The following is a 17,012-nucleotide window of genomic DNA, read 5'->3' on the forward strand; positions in this document are numbered from 1 at the left end:
TGTAATCTGGAGCAGAGGTCCATTAATGGCTAAAAAGGGAAAGACACAAAGGAAATACATAAAAGAAAAAAAAGAGAAAAGGAAAAGGAGCAAACATAGGAGACCAAAACCAACAAACAGCACTGATACTTGAACACGAGGAAGCACCGGAGAGTATCATTTACATCTTCACCGTCGATGGAATCATGTGGCATAGCCTCAATCTCCATATCGGCTCATAGCGTCCATGGCGTATAGAGACAACAAGACTTTATTCGTGAGAACGAGGTTGACGCCCGAGAAAAAAGCAGGTGGTATTAATAGCTGGAAACAACGGCTTCGTCTCAACACAGATAAACCAGGGCCAGGCGAAAGAAAAATCGTCATCCATTCCCAAGCCAATCATGACTGTCGCGCTCTGAATTCGTAGCTTAATGTTTGGTTGCGACAACTAAAAGGAGAAAGCTGTTAGCGCACTCCGGGGATGCTTTACCGGGTCCAGCTGGGTGGAGTGCCGGGAGAACAGCGCTGATCTTACCTGCAGGGACGATAATCACAATGAGCAGAATAATGATACAAACGATAAGGCACACGCGCATCTTCATATCCTTCCACCACATTTGCTTCCTCACGCGGTTGGCACCTCTGCGGAATCCCTGCGCTGATGTTGCCAAATTGTCCGTCTTGTCCTGGAGGGAGTCTAGACGTTCACCACGTTCTGAAACTTTGAAGATGTTGGAGCGCATTGTATCAACGGTCTCTTGGATTTTCTAGAGGAGAAAGAAACACAATGTTAGTAAAGGGCTTTGCGACAAATGCCATGATAGACACAAGCTCAATAACATCCAAAAGATCGGGGTTGCCGCCCAGTGTAGATGAACTCAGATGGACGTCCAGATGAGCACTGGCAAGCCGTCACATCCTATACAACCTGGGCGACAGATCCTTGTTTTACGATAAGAGTTGGCCGCGAGACGTTTCGGCAACTTACTTTGTCGATTTCCCTTGTCCTGGGGTCGCCATTTTGCGCGGCGCTGGCGCCGGCGCCGGCTCCATTGGCGCCAGAGGGGATGTAGGGGTCGTAAGGCTGCTCGGACATGATTCTCGTGCGCGATAAATTCTATGAACTCGGTATTCGGGGGTGTAGGACCTGGTAAGTCACCAGACTACCTAGGTGGAAAGTGACGGGCTGCTGCCTGCTGCTGTCGTAGGGGATGAGGCGGTAAGTCGCAACGACAGACTCGACGACTGAGGGTACGGTGAAAAGCGAGAAAGGTGGAGGTCGGAGGATGGTGTGGAAGGTGGCGGGACGATGGAATGCAGGAGGGAAGTAGGATGCGTTATTGAAGGGAAGCTGACAAGGTGTGATGAATCGCCGCCCGCCTTCTGGAGATTACAGGCGTTTCGGTTCGGTCGGGGCGGTTTCACGTGACCCGCGGTCTATTGGGAAGGACGCCCCGGCACAGGCAACTATTATTATTTTGTGCTTAGTGGTGAGACCCAATTGGACCAGCCGCTAGAATGGAAACAAAGAGAAGGTGAAAAGCCAAAAGGTTGAGTTGAGTGGCTGTATAGAGACTGCTGCTACTTTGTTTCTATTGACTACTACTGCGCCCATGGAAAAGGAGAGGATACCCTGTCAATATCCACCTAGTACTTCACATGGAAATAGAAGATCTACTACAACTGTCAATACTGTCGATGTATGCACTAGGTGCAGGAGCAAGGCTCAGGTATGCCTGCAAATTTGGTAGAGAGAGCAATACAGACAGAAATAGCAACACCAGTTGTCCGTCTATTGGGCACCCTTCACTACTGTTATGAAGTATGGCAACGGTCTGCCCGACCTCATGCGTTGCTTAAGAAACACGCCCTACTATGTGGCGGTGCGTCTTCTGTAAGCATGCTGCGCCTTCCGTCACATGCATCACGTGGCAGTCCTGCCTTAACGAGTATGGACTGTGGACCCTTCTTCCATATATCTACTATCTAGATAATAGATACGATAAGGACTTGGTTGCCGAAAGAATCCTGCCCACTTCTGCATTCTTCGATCTGCTTAAGACTTGGCTAGATTTGTTGCTCATACCAGCTATTTTCCTATTAATTGAAATAAGTGCTGTTAGCGTCATGCTTTCTCCCTTCACGAGTGAGACATATTAAGAAAATAACTGGGAACGGTTTACGCCTAATCCCAAGACCTACTGTGCAAAGATTATCTCCTTCATAACCACCAACGGCGTAAAGTGATCACTTAATGCGCTATGCTAGTATCAACAACAGACGCAACAACACTTCGCATTGCAGTTTTGATCGATGGATGCGAAAATTGTCCGAACGGACACCTACAGGCCTACAGCCGCGACAAGTATCTGAGCGATTTATACAACTCCATTCATACAGCGAGCATCAATACGAAGATTGCAGCAAAATTGGCCCGGCAGTTCATTCAAGCGTGGGCGGAGAAGATCTCGGATAAGAGATCGTCATACTCAGCAGAGGTGCTCATTCGCTACAACCTCCATGTACACGCGTGGCCAACTCATCTCAAACTAGATGAAGTCGATATAGGTCTCAAGGATACTGCCTGAAGGTTTTCCTTATATGCAGTGAAAGTGGGACCAACCGGGCCAGCAGTAATCCGATCAATAAGCGCTGATGGAGTTGATCTGGATACCAGTCTATTTCTTTCCGGCGTACGAAGATTGTCGTGCGCCTAATAACAACTTTGGCATGCGTATAGCTGTGTCGAATTACTCCAGGTCATATCAAGTGGCTCTCGGTTCTCCAGATCTGTCCCAGCGGCTCACCGGCAGATTTTGGTCTACTAGTGAGTCCTCTGCCTAATAACGGTTGTCGCTACAGGAGCAGTAACGGGGGTATCCCAATAAAATGCCTCGTCGATACCACGATTAGAAGAAACTCGGCTGTCTGTCGGCGTAGTCCGATGAACAAGAACAGCACAAAGGCACAACATATAATGCAAGTGTAGGATATCCATTCAGTCATTGAAATATAATACAGTATAGACCGTAGCCTCCGAAACTCCACAAACTCTGAGCCAAATGCTTCCCCCACAATGCTTTTGGACATGTCTCAGGTAGACGCAATGGGTATAAATACAAGGACGATGCAGGAGTCAAGAGTCCTTCCTAGCATCATGTCCGATCCAGCTACATCTCCAGCATAAAGAAATGTCGCCAGTCACAGCAGACTCACTCCCGTGGAGATATACCTCCGCAACAAGCCTATTTCTCACCCAACAATTCCTTCCTCATCTCCTCACGTTGTACCTTCGCATCATCCCTAGCCTGGTTCCGTTGTACCTCCGCCTCCACGCGCTTCTGTTCCTGTTGTTCCTGCGCCGCGTACCAGACTAATCAAACCCCCATGACATCAGTATAACTTCTCACAGACACACCCATAAGATAAAAGAAGGGGTGGACCAAAACGCACTCGACTTATCAGACTTCGACCATTGCTTCAACCGGGTAACATATTCATCGAATTCCCGAGCCCGGCGATCCCCTTCCTCCAAACTCCGCTTCTGAAGATCCGGGTTATAACGCTTGAACAATTCTTCGTCGGTAGGACGGATGTATTGAACGAAAGCCGGACCGCCGACACAGATGACGATGCCGCTAATAGTAAGTAATTTACCCCGTTAGAAAAAATCGCGCGGCAAGTGCGGAAAAGAAAAAGGTGGTTGGGTGGGTGGGATGCGCCTTACACGCCGAGCATCTTCATCCAGGTTCCTGCCCGAGACATGGTGGAGGATGATTTATTTTCTGGGGACAATTGTTTGTTGTTTAGTATGGTTTGGGACGACGAGTGATGTAAGGCAGCAGGTGGAAATCGCCCTGCTGTAAATGGCTAGCTAAACGCGAGAGGGAGGTTGGTTGGTTGATGTCTTCAATTGTTGGAAGCCACAGAGGAATCGTTCGGGAAGTGCGTCTGATCTCCGACATCAACTAACATCATCATCGTAATCACGCACACGGGATTCGGCAGCGCCGATCCATATGTGTGTGTGTGGCGCAGCAGTGGAGGCTAGTAATGCAGGTGGCGCAGGTTTGTGGCCGTTACTTAATTGTAAAACCAATTAGGGAAGCGGAGTGGAATTATTCGGGCGGACTTCCTTTTTGCTGGCCTTCTCCCGAGGGGGAAAAGTTCTGCTGCTGCTGCTTGCTGCTGCTCCACTCACTATGTCACTAGAACAACGCTATCAGATTTTGTGCGAATGAGACGCTGATTTTCCCAAGGGCGGGGAATATCGTAGACATTCTCTGTTGTCTCTTCCTCTGTTGAATGGTTACTGTGACGTCGGGATGTCTTAGACATCGGTCCGCTCGGCATTGATATATCGACTTCTAAATATAATCACACAGCAAAAGTAGGGTGGTCGGTTGAATTGCTTCATTGGTGAGTATTTGCGAGGTATGAAGAATTACTTTACTCATTTGAGTCATGTGCAGCTCCATTCTAGGCGTGGGACTTCCATCCGCAGATGCAGCTGATCATTATCTTAATTCAGGAAGTCTATTAGTCAAATGCTTTTACGAAGAGAAATCATCTGGCGTTGTTGAAATAATGTGCATTCTCATTTGCGAAAGTGGGATGTGGTTAGATAGAGTACATTTGCCCCGACGCAAGGTCTGCTAAGGTCCACGTTGGTATCTTTCGATGCGACATATCTGATACGTCAACGCGGCAGGGGTAACTAATATCTACTATGGCTGAAGGGACGCGCTTGGACAATCAACTGATTCAAGGCCGTAAATTGTGTCGGACCATCAGCACATTGTACCCCATAGGGCTCGATGAGCCACTTGATACTATGGAGTAGGTTATGTAAGATAGGTTGATGATCGATAACATCATAGGCTGGGTAACGGACTCCGAGTGTTTATCCTTCATTGTAATTCGACGCATGGGGCTATGTCGTATTCGTATAGACCAATAGAAATGCAGCGCCTAAGTTTCGAACGGAGATTGCGCTGGAGTTTGATCCATATTGACCACTGTCGTTGTACTAAAGTAGGAGCCCCTCAAAGATTAACTGCTTACTGACTATCCATTGGCACAAGTCTTCCAGACCCCTGATGATCAAAAGGCTCAAGACCTTGCAGCGGGTTCGTAGGTGATGGGCAGATAATGGCTGTTCGAAATATTTGGGTGCGGTAGATCTCATGTCTCAGGGGTCAATAGCCTTAAGAGGATATCCAACGTCATTTCCTAGATGGGAGTCTTGGGTAGCGCCGTGCCAAGCGGTTATCAGACTCCAACGGTTTCTGATTCTGTAGCTGAAGTAGTTGAAGAAGGGTTAGTCGGGAATGCTGGTAGGTCTGGTTGACGGTGCACTGGGATATGATTACCCACTGTCGATACATGGCACCAGTGCCCCAAAGTCCCTCTTTAATGTCCTTCACCCAGGTTCCAAACTTCCAAAGCCATGACTCCTGCTGCCACTAGACTGAATGGGGTCGGGGGACGGAGGAGGAGATCCGTTTGTACCGGCGAGAAGTGGACACCGATATCTAACTCTGACCAGCGACAGTATTGCCGGCGGGACGGGCGTGGGTCAGTTCAGAAGAACCGTTCCAAAGTGTCAGTAGCCGACCAGTGAGTAGACTAGATAGTTGAGTGGGTGCGCGAACAGTTCAGTCATGCATTCTGGGTATTTCGCTAGGAGTCGCGCATGGTTGATCAGAGACAAAGGAGAGGAGAGAAGGAAGGCATAATGAGTGGGCATTCATAAAGTGTTTCATCGTCGCGGTCAATCAATCAGTAATAATTATAATAATAATCATAATCCCTTGTGTTGTCGCTCCCACCTCTTTTTTTTTTGTCACTCCAGTCTACTAGCAGAGGGGGAAGTTTTAAAATCACGGGTGGCTTTCTGTTTCCCCTCTCCATCCAGTCAGACTACTTTACCCGTCAGGTACTTACTCTACTCCGGACTCCGTCCCTATAACCCTCGACCACCCAAAGACACTTATCGTCTTTACCTCCGCCTACCTCCACCACCCCCTTCTGTCACTAATTTAAAATTCCTCCTCCCTCGGAGGTCACACGCTCTTTTTTTCTCTCACAAAGGTCATTCTTCCTTTGCCATCTTTTATATCTTGCTTTCCCTGCCCCGGTCCCGCATTCCTTCATTCCTGGCGGGGGGAAGGTTATCCCTCGTGTTCTGGTGAGTTGGTCCGGCTTCGCGCATTCGCCGTGCGATCGCGCCCCCGGCTTCTGCAGTCATTTGCGCCCACAATTCGACCGCTGACAGCATTCCTTTCCTTTTCGCTAGGATACATTAGTCTCGCGCTGGTCTTTCTTCAGGGTCTAATGGCTGCATATATCGCATGGAATTGTTGAATCTTAGTCCCGGTGTCACTTTTCGCATTACCTAGCTTCCAGTAAGCTAAGCGCCCCCCTCTACTACTACCAGGATCTAGCAGCATTTTGCCCATATGTACCTTTGTCTCACTGGCTGACCTCCTATTGGTGTAGATAGTGAAAGGGGGGCGTGAGCATTGTCTACTAGTGGATTGATTGTTCCCCGCGCTTCCAACCCGGATACAGAATCCGCAATCGTTTGTTCAAAAGCCTGTGTCGACTCCTCTCCCTTGTACAGCGCGCAAGAATACTGCTGGCATAATGTCATACCCGCAACATCCAGCGCAGAGGGCCCCTCCGATGCGAAACTATGGTCCCCGCGCTCCTCCCGCCCGGGGCGGGGCCTACCAGGGTCCGCCGCCAAATGGACAATATGATTATGGCTATGACAACCAATACTATGGATACAGTAATGGTCCTCAGGGTTCAGGACGCGGTTATCCCGGTGATAGCGCAGTCCCACGGTCGTATGGGCCTCCACCAGGGGCTCCGCGGCCTCCGCGTGGTGGCTATGGACCCCCGATGGAGGCTCGTGGATATGCACATCGCGGACGCCCTCCACCGCCGCAGGGATATGATAGCCGTCGTGGCTACGGTGACAGACCACCTCCTCAGATGAGACGGCGTGAGTATAAATGAGCCCACTGATCTGGAACATGCCGTTAACCTAGTCTAGCTGCTCCTCCACCGCAATCTCCTGATAAGATGGCATTTGATAATCCGTTTCCATCATTCCCCACGAAAGACCCGCGCGGACCGAGAAGTATTGAAGGTGAGATGGCCGCAATGGACCTCAATGGTGGCCCAATACCCCCTTCACAGGTGCCGGATCGTCCGCATACCTCGCATAGTAAGCGACCACCTAGACCTGTATCCCCTGGCCGTGGTAGAAGCAACTACCCCGCCGCTCCTGTGCGATCAGCAAGTACTGGCCGTCCGGCAGCTTCGTCTGTTCGAAGCGACAGGCCGTACACCGATCCTAATGACCCGCCGCCTGTACCACACGTCAATCGAAGTGCTACCATGCCGGTCCAGCCGACAATGTCACCTCCGCCGCCCAAGCCTCTGTACCCTGGGCAATCGACTTACCAGGATCCTTACTCTCAACCGCAACCGGGTCCGCATGAGCATTTCGATACTGAGGCATGGGTGGACAGTTATTATAACTCGGCTCATGCTGGTGAGACTGATATGCCCAACTTCGATGCGATGCCTGATTTCGCGAAGGGCGGAGTGATTGATGAAAGCTTGCCCGGCCTTGAACAGCCGAAGGCCAAGGCACCCATCGAGTCGCCCCCTTCATCTCGTGGGGGATACACTGCGTTCAACCCTCATGCAGCAGCCGATCCTTATCCGCAATCGCCAGTGGAAGCCAGGGGCCCAGTTGCGCCGAATCAATTTGCAAATGCAGGCTTCCAGTTTGACCTGCCGAATGAGGGTCCACCAATCCAACCTGCCTATGCTCAGGCTGGTGCTGGATATGGTTACAATCCGCATCCCTACGAGGAGCCCCACCCTCAAGATCAGGGGAACTGGGGCGCTGGAATGCCAGCTTATCCTGAACCCAGTAGCGGCTATCCTGTCCCAGAGCCTTCTGTCCGGGGCAATCCACCTCGCCCCTACAGGCCCAATCAACCGATGCCTGTGACTGAACCTGCACCAGCTTTGAATCAGCCCGAAGCTGTGGATCCCCAAAAGAATCCCGATGCTCTCCCTCACCACCCCGTTCCTTTCCGTCCGGGCCACGATCAGGGAAGCAAACCTGCACCGGTACGACAATATAACAATGCCAACGCATCAGCTCCCCCTCCTGCCGCTTCCCCGCCGCAAGCCGCGCCCGTGGAACCAGCTGCATCCGGTCCTGTCACCCAGCAGGAACTTCAACAACTTCAACAGATGGCCAAAAGTAGGCCGTCAGACAACAAGACCCAGCTTCTACTTGCGAAGAAGTTGGTTGAGGCATCGACCGTCCTGGTTGACAGCAGTCGGATGGATCCCAAGACCAAAGCGAAAGCCCGCGAGAGGTATGTTATGGATGGCTACAAGATCGTCAAGAAGTTGGCATCCAGCGGATACGCGGACGCTCAGTTCTTCCTCGCGGATTGTTATGGGTCAGGACAGATGGGTCTTCAAGTGGATCCTAAGGAAGCTTACAGCCTATATCACTCCGCTGCTAAGGCGGGACATGCCCAGTCTGCCTACCGAGTCGCTGTATGCTGCGAGATAGGACAGGAAGAAGGCGGAGGCACTAAACGCGACCCTTTCAAGGCGGTGCAATGGTACAAGCGTGCTGCATCCTTGGGAGACCCGCCTGCGATGTACAAGATGGGAATGATCTTGCTCAAAGGCCTTCTTGGGCAGGCCAAGAACCCTCGTGAAGGTATCTCTTGGCTAAAGCGTGCAGCAGAGCGTGCCGATGCCGAGAACCCACATGCTCTTCATGAGCTTGCACTTATGTACGCAAATGCGGGACCCAATGATGTCGTCGTTCGGGATGAAGCCTACGCAAGCCAACTTTTCCACCAGGCTGCCGAATTGGGATACAAGTTCTCTCAATTCCGCTTGGGATCTGCGTATGAGTACGGCTTGATGGGATGCCCTGTCGATTTCCGTCAGAGTATCATCTGGTACACTCATGCTGCTGCCCAAGGGGAGCACCAGAGTGAACTTGCTCTCAGTGGTTGGTACCTTACTGGAGCGGAGGGTATTCTCCAGCAGAGTGACACGGAAGCCTATCTCTGGGCGCGCAAAGCCGCGACTGCCGGTCTCGCCAAAGCAGAATACGCGATGGGATATTTCACCGAAGTCGGTATCGGTGTAGCTGCCAACTTGGATGATGCGAAGAGGTGGTACTGGCGGGCAGCTGGTGAGTTCCTCTACTATCTTATGCACTTGCGATTGCTAATGTGGCTTCACTACAGCACAACAATTCCCCAAAGCGCGTGAGCGTCTCGAGGAGATCAAGCAGGGCGGCGCTCGGATGCAAAAGACCCGACTGTCCCGGTCTGCTGTCAATCAACAAAAGCAGAACGAAGGCGATTGTGTCATTATGTAAATGAGCATGACAACTGGATGGTGGAAATTTCGGGGGATGTTTACGTTTTCGTTCTACCAGTTTAATACGCTTTTTGGACCTGTCTGCCAGTGTATTTTGATTGCTGGCAAATGCTTATACCCACCTAACGAGCTGGAAATGGATTACTATGATGCATGCATTTTCTGGCCTGGGAGGACTTCACCGGGGGAATGATTGATGAATTGGGCCGGTCAATCTGGATTGTACCGGACCGCATCTTCAACTCCCATGGTTATTTTGCTTAGACTAGACACCGCATGATGATGCCCTTTTTTATAATACCTTAATAATGAACTGCTTCTGTGAACAGAGTACTTTGTAGTACATTAGTATAAACATAAACATATGCATGTTCAGTAGTAAAGTCAAAGCACCGCGGCGCAATTCCGCACTCCATCCGACGGATAGCGCTTCCTCCCGATCGGATCGCTAATGATTACAATATCGCCTATTCCTCATCACACCACCACATTGTAACCCCAAGACCCTGCATAATAAATCAATCACAAATCATTAAGAAAACAACCCCCCTTCCGTGAAACCCGCAACAAATAGAAGAAAAGATCCTTCTGCACCCTTCCATGCATATTCCCTTGCCTTCCTTCCTTTCCCCCCTCATTTTCTTAAGCTACCTCGATCTGAGCCCGCACCGGGACCATTCCGAATCCTTCCTATAGATAATCTATGTCTTCTGCCCCCATTCCGCCATCCTCCGCACCATCATCTCATCAGAACACTACTACTACTACTACTAGCACACCACCAAAACAGAAATCAACCCTGGCGGTCCTCTTCGCAGTGATTACTTTGCTTCTTGCTATTGCTGTCGCTGGCTTTTGGGGCTATACCGGAAGTACTAGTACTGGTAGTGCTGACGACGCCAATCTGTTCGGTCTTAGACGGGTTTTGGGTGCGGGTGGTAGGGCTTCTGCTTCTGCTTCTGCTTCTGGTTTGCGGGGGTCTGGAGATCGGGTTACGATGGCGAGAACGCCGGTTTATTTTTTGAGTCATGGTGGGGTGAGTTTTCCCTACGCTATCCTCTTTTTTCTTTTTTACCTTATTATGTTTTGTAGTATAAACATTGGGGTTGGATGCTGATTATGTGCAGCCGAATATCATGTATGATCATGAGCACCCGGCGTATCATAAGCTGGGTGAGATAGGGAAGGAAATTACTACTAAGGTGAAGCCGCGCGCGGTGGTGGTTTTCTCGGCGCATTGGCAGGCGGGAAGGGATACTATCCAGGTTAATACGGCGGAGATTACGGATTTGATTTATGAGTATGTTGGTCTCTTTTTTTTCCTGAGTGTGGTTGGTGGTTTGGTGATGGGTGTTTGGTTAACGTTGGTTTTAGCTTTTATGGCTTCCCTAGTCATTACTACAAGGAGAAGTATCCTAATGTTGGGAGTCGGGAGGTTGCGAATAAGGTCCTCGATGCGTTGAGCCAGGCGGGGATTAAGGGAGAGGGGGTGAAGAGAGGTCTTGATCATGGTGTGTGGGCGAGTTTCAAGTGCGGTATGTTTGGTTGAGATTGAACGATGGTTTGGCTGGGAGATGCTGACTTTTGGCTGTAGCTTTTGAGCCTGAGAAAAACCCTCTGAATGTCCCTGTTGTGCAGGTATCGCTGTTCAAAACGGAGGATCCTATCCAGCATTACCGACTTGGTCAGGCGGTCTCGAGACTCCGTGAGGAGAACATCTTGATCATCGTCTCCGGTATGGCGGTGCATAACCTGCGCGATATGCAATTCACCTGGGGTGACCCGCGGCCTTTGCCGTATACTGCCAGCTTCGATGAAGCTCTGAAGGAGGCCGTCACGAAAGCGCCAGCGGAGCGAGAACAGGCTATGGCAGATTTGCTGAAACGGCCGGATGCTCGACAGGCACACCCGTATTTCGACCACCTGCTTCCGATTCATATTGGAGCCGGAGCTGCGGGCGATGATGTTGGAAGGAGACTGTGGACCTTGAAGGAGGGAAGCATGAGTTGGGCGCAATATAGATTCGGCGAGATCGCCAACAGTACTAGTTCTTTGTAGAGTGGAAAGCGAACAATGGAATCGTGTAAATATTGACTGGGTTATCACGGCGAACGAGTTTCATTTCATCTATAGATACAGTGCAAATTGGAAATGCGGTGCATGAACATATACGGACGCGTCGTGAATTCGCTATGAAGACGCCTTCACCAACTGAGTGATCTTCTCTTCGATCTGCTGATCCGTCAAGCCTGGGGGTGCATCATGGTCAGTTTTGCCTTTATAATCTCCGCTCAAGAATCTTACCGGTCAGAGCTTCCTGCTTCTCTTGGCCGAAAGCTGCGAAATTATTAGCCATGCATTCATCCATCATCGGTGTGGGTTCGAAAACTTTGTCGTACCGTATCTGGCGTACACCCTAGGCACAGTACCAGCTGCCTCGCGCATCAGGATGGGGGTGTGAGGGTTGTGCTTCTTCATGGTCGGGTATGCGCGCTGCAAGAACGAGCTACACATACAGATTATCAGCAACCCCCTCATGTAAGACCAAGTGGGAACATTGTAGACTCACCGAGTAGCAGAGCTAGCCTGAGAGGTCTGGCAGAAAAGGAAGCGCAGCTCCTTCAGACCCTTGGTGAAGACGTACTTGGACGACATTGTGGGGGAAGATCGTGATAGACGGGAGGACCGGAGTTCGCAACGAGAGTCAACAACAAAAATTAGCCCCGTAGAAATCGGCGCAGGGTATCAATTGGGGGCGACGGAGGGGTCCAGGACCGATAATGGGAGCTTGAAGCTGATCACAGGGACTCTGGGGGAGGAGACGATGAATTGATTCCCGCTGGAGGTTCTGAGCCCGTACAGACCAATCCGGTCAAGCGTGATTGTCACCGCTTACCTCAGCCGGAAAAGAGCCGCAACCCCCAACGGAAGGCCGACCTCGGGGCCGCTGGGACTTACTCTTCCCTTCGTCATTTTACCAAGATCTCCATTCTCATATTTCCCCGGCTGGTCGCCTATTGCTGTTGTTGCGCACGGCGTATCTTGAACATCTCCACTCTCTTCCTCAATTGGACCGATCCTTGTCCTTTTTCTCTCCGGTTTTAAACCTTCTTACCGCCGTCCTTGATTCGTCCCGTTCACGCCGTATCCGCGCCATATAAAATCAATCACCATGTCGTCCTCCCGTGTTGGTCTTCGCTTCTTCCAGAACACCAGAGCTGCTTTCCGCAACGCATATGGCCCTTTCCGTCGGCCTGGTGCCCAGGGCTTCCGCTTCCAGAGCTCCGATGCTGCGGCCGCTGAGCAACAGAGCACTTTCCAGCGTCTATGGAACAGCCCGGTCGGTGTGAAGACGGTGCATTTCTGGTGAGTTATAGTTATACTCGGATATGATGTTGTTGCAGTTGCTTTTTTCTTTTTTCTTTTTCAAATCATGTGGATGTTTATATTGCATTGTATACTAACACTGATGTGTCATAGGGCCCCCGTTATGAAGGTACGAAATCATGCACCTTGCTGAAACCTGTTCCTCAGATCTTCCTTCTCAATCGCGATACTCCTACTAAATCTATGTACTATCTCACTGACTTAACCAGTGGGCTCTTGTCATCGCCGGTATCTCCGACTTTAGCCGCCCTGCCGAGAAGCTCTCCCTCACTCAGAACGGTGCCCTGATGGCCACTGGCTGCATCTGGACTCGCTGGTGCATGATCATCACCCCCAAGAACTACCTGTATGTACTCCGACCCCGATTCATGATAAAGTGGGAAAGGATGCTGACTGGCTAGGCTCGCTGCTGTCAACTTCTTCCTCGGATGTGTCGGTGTTGTCCAGGTCGGCCGCATTATCAACTACCGCCGTAGCGTTGATGGCTCGACCGCCGCCGCCGTGCAGGATCTGGAACAGGAGGTGGCCGACGACGCCAAGGCTGTTGCTACTCAGGCGAAGGCTGCCGTCGAGAAGTCTGCTTAAACAACTTTTGGTCTGGGACAAGGGTTGCGTAAAGAGCAGCCTAAGCGACAATAGATTGTCTTCCCGTTGGCATTGGTGAGTAGGCTCATAGAGCATATCATGAGATGAAGTTGGCTGGAGGCGAATCCGACTTATATATGTACATATTCCCTTATAAATTGCATCGACATTTCTCTATGTTTGTCAGTGATGTAGACCATTGAGACAGCTGAGATCGGCTTATGTGATCCTAGGAATGGAGATAGAGACGGTTCGGTAACTTTTTTACAGTATATATTTACTTAGTAGAAGCTTAGCAGCTGTCGGCCTTCCAAATGGCTTCCTGGTGGTGGTGTATTGTCCACGAGGCTGGTACCACACGGAGTTTGCACTGACCTGCACTTACCGCAAGTTTCGGGAATTGACCTGCGCGACAACATCATCTAACGGGGATTAAAGAATAACCGGGTATTGCTCTCTCCATTAAAATGAAGTCATGATGCAGAAGATGGCTGGGGTAAGGTCCCTGCCAATTCCCCAGACACACGTTTTTCCCCCAATCGGATAATCGTCTCCGACAAGCCCTCCTATCACATCGTCTCTTGTTGCTCCTCCACGCAATCCCCCACCACCACATTCTCCAGCAGCTAACTGTCTCCAAGTGCCCCTGTTGATTACAGGAGCAAGCCACAAGCTTAGCATAGCTCCACAGTCGTGGTTTGCTCGCTCCGTTTGGTTGACTGCGTTTCCCCGGATATGGAGTCCAGCGAACTCCCCAACTCGGAGACATGGGTGGTGTGGTCAGTGTGGGCAGGATTGCGGGGGAGTAATGTCGACTCAGTGCAATGGATATAAATGCCAGTGGCGATCGTCATTGCTTTGCAGTAACTCTACCCAAGCTCTGTCCGTGAACCCAGACTTGTCTCCTGCCAATTTCACACAATGAGACTCACAGACGTTCTCTCACACACGCTTGGCCTTCTCGCGCTAGGGGCCACAGCAGAGGCCTTCTCCCGATCCAGAGAAGCTGCCTGCGGCCCAAAAAAGCCTTTTCGGCCTCTGCCTACAAGCCAGAGCAGGGACAAGACCTGCCATGTCCGCAGCCATGGAGATGGCACTGACGACTCTGATTACATTCTCTCCGCATTGAACCAATGTAACCACGGTGGAAAGGTAGTTTTTGATGAGGACAAGGAATACATTATCGGGACGGCACTGAATATGACCTTCCTGAAGAACATTGACCTAGGTGCTTATTCTGCAGACCCAATCAAGGTGACCATTGACTAACCTTATGGTTCAACAGAGGTCCTCGGAACAATCTTATTCACCAACGATACAGACTATTGGCAGGCCAACTCCTTCAAACAGGGCTTCCAGAACGCCACGACCTTCTTCCAACTCGGTGGTGAAGATGTGAATATGTACGGTGGTGGTACAATCAATGGCAACGGACAGGTCTGGTATGATCTGTATGCCGAAGATGATCTCATTCTGCGTCCCATCTTGATGGGCATCATCGGGCTGAATGGTGGCACAATTGGTCCGCTGAAGCTGCGGTACTCGCCGCAATACTACCATTTTGTGGCTAACTCGTCGAATGTGCTCTTTGATGGGATTGACATTTCGGGTTATAGTAAGAGCGATAACGAGGCCAAGAACACTGATGGATGGTGCGTTTATACCTGCTTTACACCGAGTGCATTACTAACTTTCCGTGGTAGGGATACCTACCGCTCCAACAACATCGTTATCCAGAACTCGGTGATCAACAACGGTGATGGTAAGTCAAATCTAAGTAGCGTCTACTTTAACAATTCTAACCTGCAAACCTACACAGACTGTGTCTCCTTCAAGCCGAACAGCACCAACATCCTCGTTCAGAACCTTCACTGCAATGGCTCCCACGGCATTTCTGTTGGCTCTCTCGGCCAATACAAGGACGAGGTTGACATCGTTGAGAATGTCTATGTGTACAACATTTCTATGTTCAACGCTTCGGTATGTCTGAACTTTAACCAAATTATAAACTTCTTACTAACTTGGTTGCAGGATATGGCCCGCATCAAGGTTTGGCCTGGTACTCCCTCTGCGCTATCTGCCGATCTTCAAGGCGGCGGTGGCTCGGGTAGCGTAAAGAATATCACCTATGACACCGCACTCATTGATAATGTCGACTGGGCCATTGAAATCACGCAGTGCTATGGGCAGAAGAATACTACCTTGTGCAACGAGTACCCGGTAAGTAGACCTTCAGCCGCTTCCCCGAAGCAACTCTAACACACCAATAGAGCTCTCTCACCATCTCGGACGTCCACATTAAGAACTTCCGCGGTACGACGTCGGGATCGGAAGATCCCTATGTTGGGACAATTGTTTGTTCCAGTCCTGATGTAAGTGCCCTCCAGGATAGGCGTTTAGCGTGCAATGGCTGACACTCGATAGACTTGCTCGGATATCTATACTTCCAATATTAATGTAACAAGCCCGGATGGAACCAACGACTTTGTTTGCGATAATGTGAGTCGGCCAAAGCCAGGTGAAGATCCAAATTGGTGACTAACGCTGCCCAGGTCGATGAGAGTCTTCTGAGTGTCAACTGCACCGCCACTTCTGATTAAGTTAGAATGCCTGTTAACATGTACATTGGAGGTCAGGCCTTACTTAGACGGATGAAGGGTGTATATATGACATTCGGGTTCGGCTGTGTATATACGTGAGCAAATAATATCTGTATGCTTTTGACTTAGGGAAGGTCAGGCGATCAAGAAACTTTCTGGTTCAAACCTTGATCATGGTTCTCAGTAGACGCTCCTTCTGCTTTTTGCGTGCGATACGTCACATGCCGAGGGAAGAATCATTGCTTGCAGGTGCTTGCGCTCTCCTGAGCGATACTGCACTTGTTGTCCATGATACTACATCTCTCTGCATTTACCTGCTGTTCATCTAACAAGCAAGCATCCAGAAGAGCCACCTACCAAGTATAGTAGGATCTAGAGCGCTCCGAGGAGATCGTGTAGATCATACTAGATCCTCGAAAATGTAAATTGCAAACCATATTTCAATTCTAATTCATCTGAACTCCGGCAGCGAGATTTATAACCTAAGTCTCTTCCCACACGAACCCTCGGCTGATGATCGTAACCTCCTGAGTAACACCCAACCAGCGGACTACAAGATTGACAACGAACCTTACCCACAACCCTTAAGTACTTTGGAACCAAGTGGCAATGATTTGTATTCTTTATCGGTGTGCGTCATGCACCTCCTGCAGGGTTGGGTATGATAGATTAGACATATCCTAGATGAGTCTGTTACTCAGCTTCCCCGAGAGAAGCCCGAAGAATGGTAACTTGGGGCAGTTTAACGGGGTCAAGCTTCAGATTTGGCTTGATTCTTCGTTGTGTTGCCACTGGTTAGATGCGGTAGGAACCTCTACGGTTTAAGTCTTTATTCCAAACCCAATATAACTTATCATTTGCTTCATCTGGACAATATGACATCGACGAGAATGTATGCGTCGACGTGTAGGTAGGATGTACAGCGAAGTTGGGAGTGTCATTGTGATACATCCAATCATGATCGACATACCGACTGATTTGCCTGTGTCAATTGACGTATCATAACCATTCTGT

At 50.1% G+C, this 17,012-nt stretch overlaps 7 protein-coding genes across 7 annotated transcripts; 4 read left to right on the forward strand and 3 right to left on the reverse strand.

The window, feature by feature from the left end:
• Window positions 1-410: 410 nt before the first annotated feature.
• Window positions 411-1,078, reverse strand: AtWU_01472 (SNAP receptor SNC2; the record flags this gene model as incomplete). Its single annotated transcript, XM_035496586.1, has 3 exons — window positions 411-430; window positions 518-749; window positions 971-1,078. The coding sequence occupies 3 exons, from the start codon at window positions 1,076-1,078 to the stop codon at window positions 411-413; spliced, it is 360 nt and encodes a 119-aa protein (XP_035352479.1).
• Window positions 1,079-3,227: 2,149 nt separating this feature from the next.
• On the reverse strand, window positions 3,228-3,747 carry AtWU_01473 (uncharacterized protein; the record flags this gene model as incomplete). Its single annotated transcript, XM_035496587.1, has 3 exons — window positions 3,228-3,355; window positions 3,436-3,620; window positions 3,710-3,747. The coding sequence occupies 3 exons, from the start codon at window positions 3,745-3,747 to the stop codon at window positions 3,228-3,230; spliced, it is 351 nt and encodes a 116-aa protein (XP_035352480.1).
• Window positions 3,748-6,630: 2,883 nt separating this feature from the next.
• AtWU_01474 (putative chitin synthase activator (Chs3)) lies at window positions 6,631-9,424 on the forward strand (the record flags this gene model as incomplete). Its single annotated transcript, XM_035496588.1, has 3 exons — window positions 6,631-6,994; window positions 7,046-9,235; window positions 9,291-9,424. 3 exons carry the CDS (start codon window positions 6,631-6,633, stop codon window positions 9,422-9,424), a joined length of 2,688 nt encoding a protein of 895 aa, XP_035352481.1.
• A 999-nt stretch (window positions 9,425-10,423) lies between these two features.
• On the forward strand, window positions 10,424-11,484 carry AtWU_01475 (DODA-type extradiol aromatic ring-opening family dioxygenase; the record flags this gene model as incomplete). The annotated part of the gene is made up of 4 exons (XM_035496589.1): window positions 10,424-10,462; window positions 10,554-10,726; window positions 10,801-10,961; window positions 11,021-11,484. The coding sequence occupies 4 exons, from the start codon at window positions 10,424-10,426 to the stop codon at window positions 11,482-11,484; spliced, it is 837 nt and encodes a 278-aa protein (XP_035352482.1).
• Window positions 11,485-11,616: 132 nt separating this feature from the next.
• On the reverse strand, window positions 11,617-12,081 carry AtWU_01476 (L51/S25/CI-B8 domain-containing protein; the record flags this gene model as incomplete). Its single annotated transcript, XM_035496590.1, has 4 exons — window positions 11,617-11,675; window positions 11,731-11,763; window positions 11,826-11,932; window positions 11,996-12,081. The coding sequence occupies 4 exons, from the start codon at window positions 12,079-12,081 to the stop codon at window positions 11,617-11,619; spliced, it is 285 nt and encodes a 94-aa protein (XP_035352483.1).
• A 517-nt stretch (window positions 12,082-12,598) lies between these two features.
• AtWU_01477 (mitochondrial pyruvate carrier family protein) lies at window positions 12,599-13,398 on the forward strand (the record flags this gene model as incomplete). Its single annotated transcript, XM_035496591.1, has 4 exons — window positions 12,599-12,792; window positions 12,907-12,922; window positions 13,023-13,159; window positions 13,215-13,398. The coding sequence occupies 4 exons, from the start codon at window positions 12,599-12,601 to the stop codon at window positions 13,396-13,398; spliced, it is 531 nt and encodes a 176-aa protein (XP_035352484.1).
• Window positions 13,399-14,319: 921 nt separating this feature from the next.
• Window positions 14,320-15,998, forward strand: AtWU_01478 (putative extracellular exo-polygalacturonase; the record flags this gene model as incomplete). Its single annotated transcript, XM_035496592.1, has 8 exons — window positions 14,320-14,626; window positions 14,684-15,050; window positions 15,102-15,160; window positions 15,218-15,378; window positions 15,430-15,618; window positions 15,669-15,770; window positions 15,823-15,897; window positions 15,951-15,998. The coding sequence occupies 8 exons, from the start codon at window positions 14,320-14,322 to the stop codon at window positions 15,996-15,998; spliced, it is 1,308 nt and encodes a 435-aa protein (XP_035352485.1).
• Window positions 15,999-17,012: the final 1,014 nt, after the last annotated feature.

This window comes from Aspergillus tubingensis (assembly GCF_013340325.1).
Source record: "Aspergillus tubingensis WU-2223L DNA, scaffold_3, whole genome shotgun sequence".
NCBI lineage: Eukaryota > Fungi > Ascomycota > Eurotiomycetes > Eurotiales > Aspergillaceae > Aspergillus > Aspergillus tubingensis.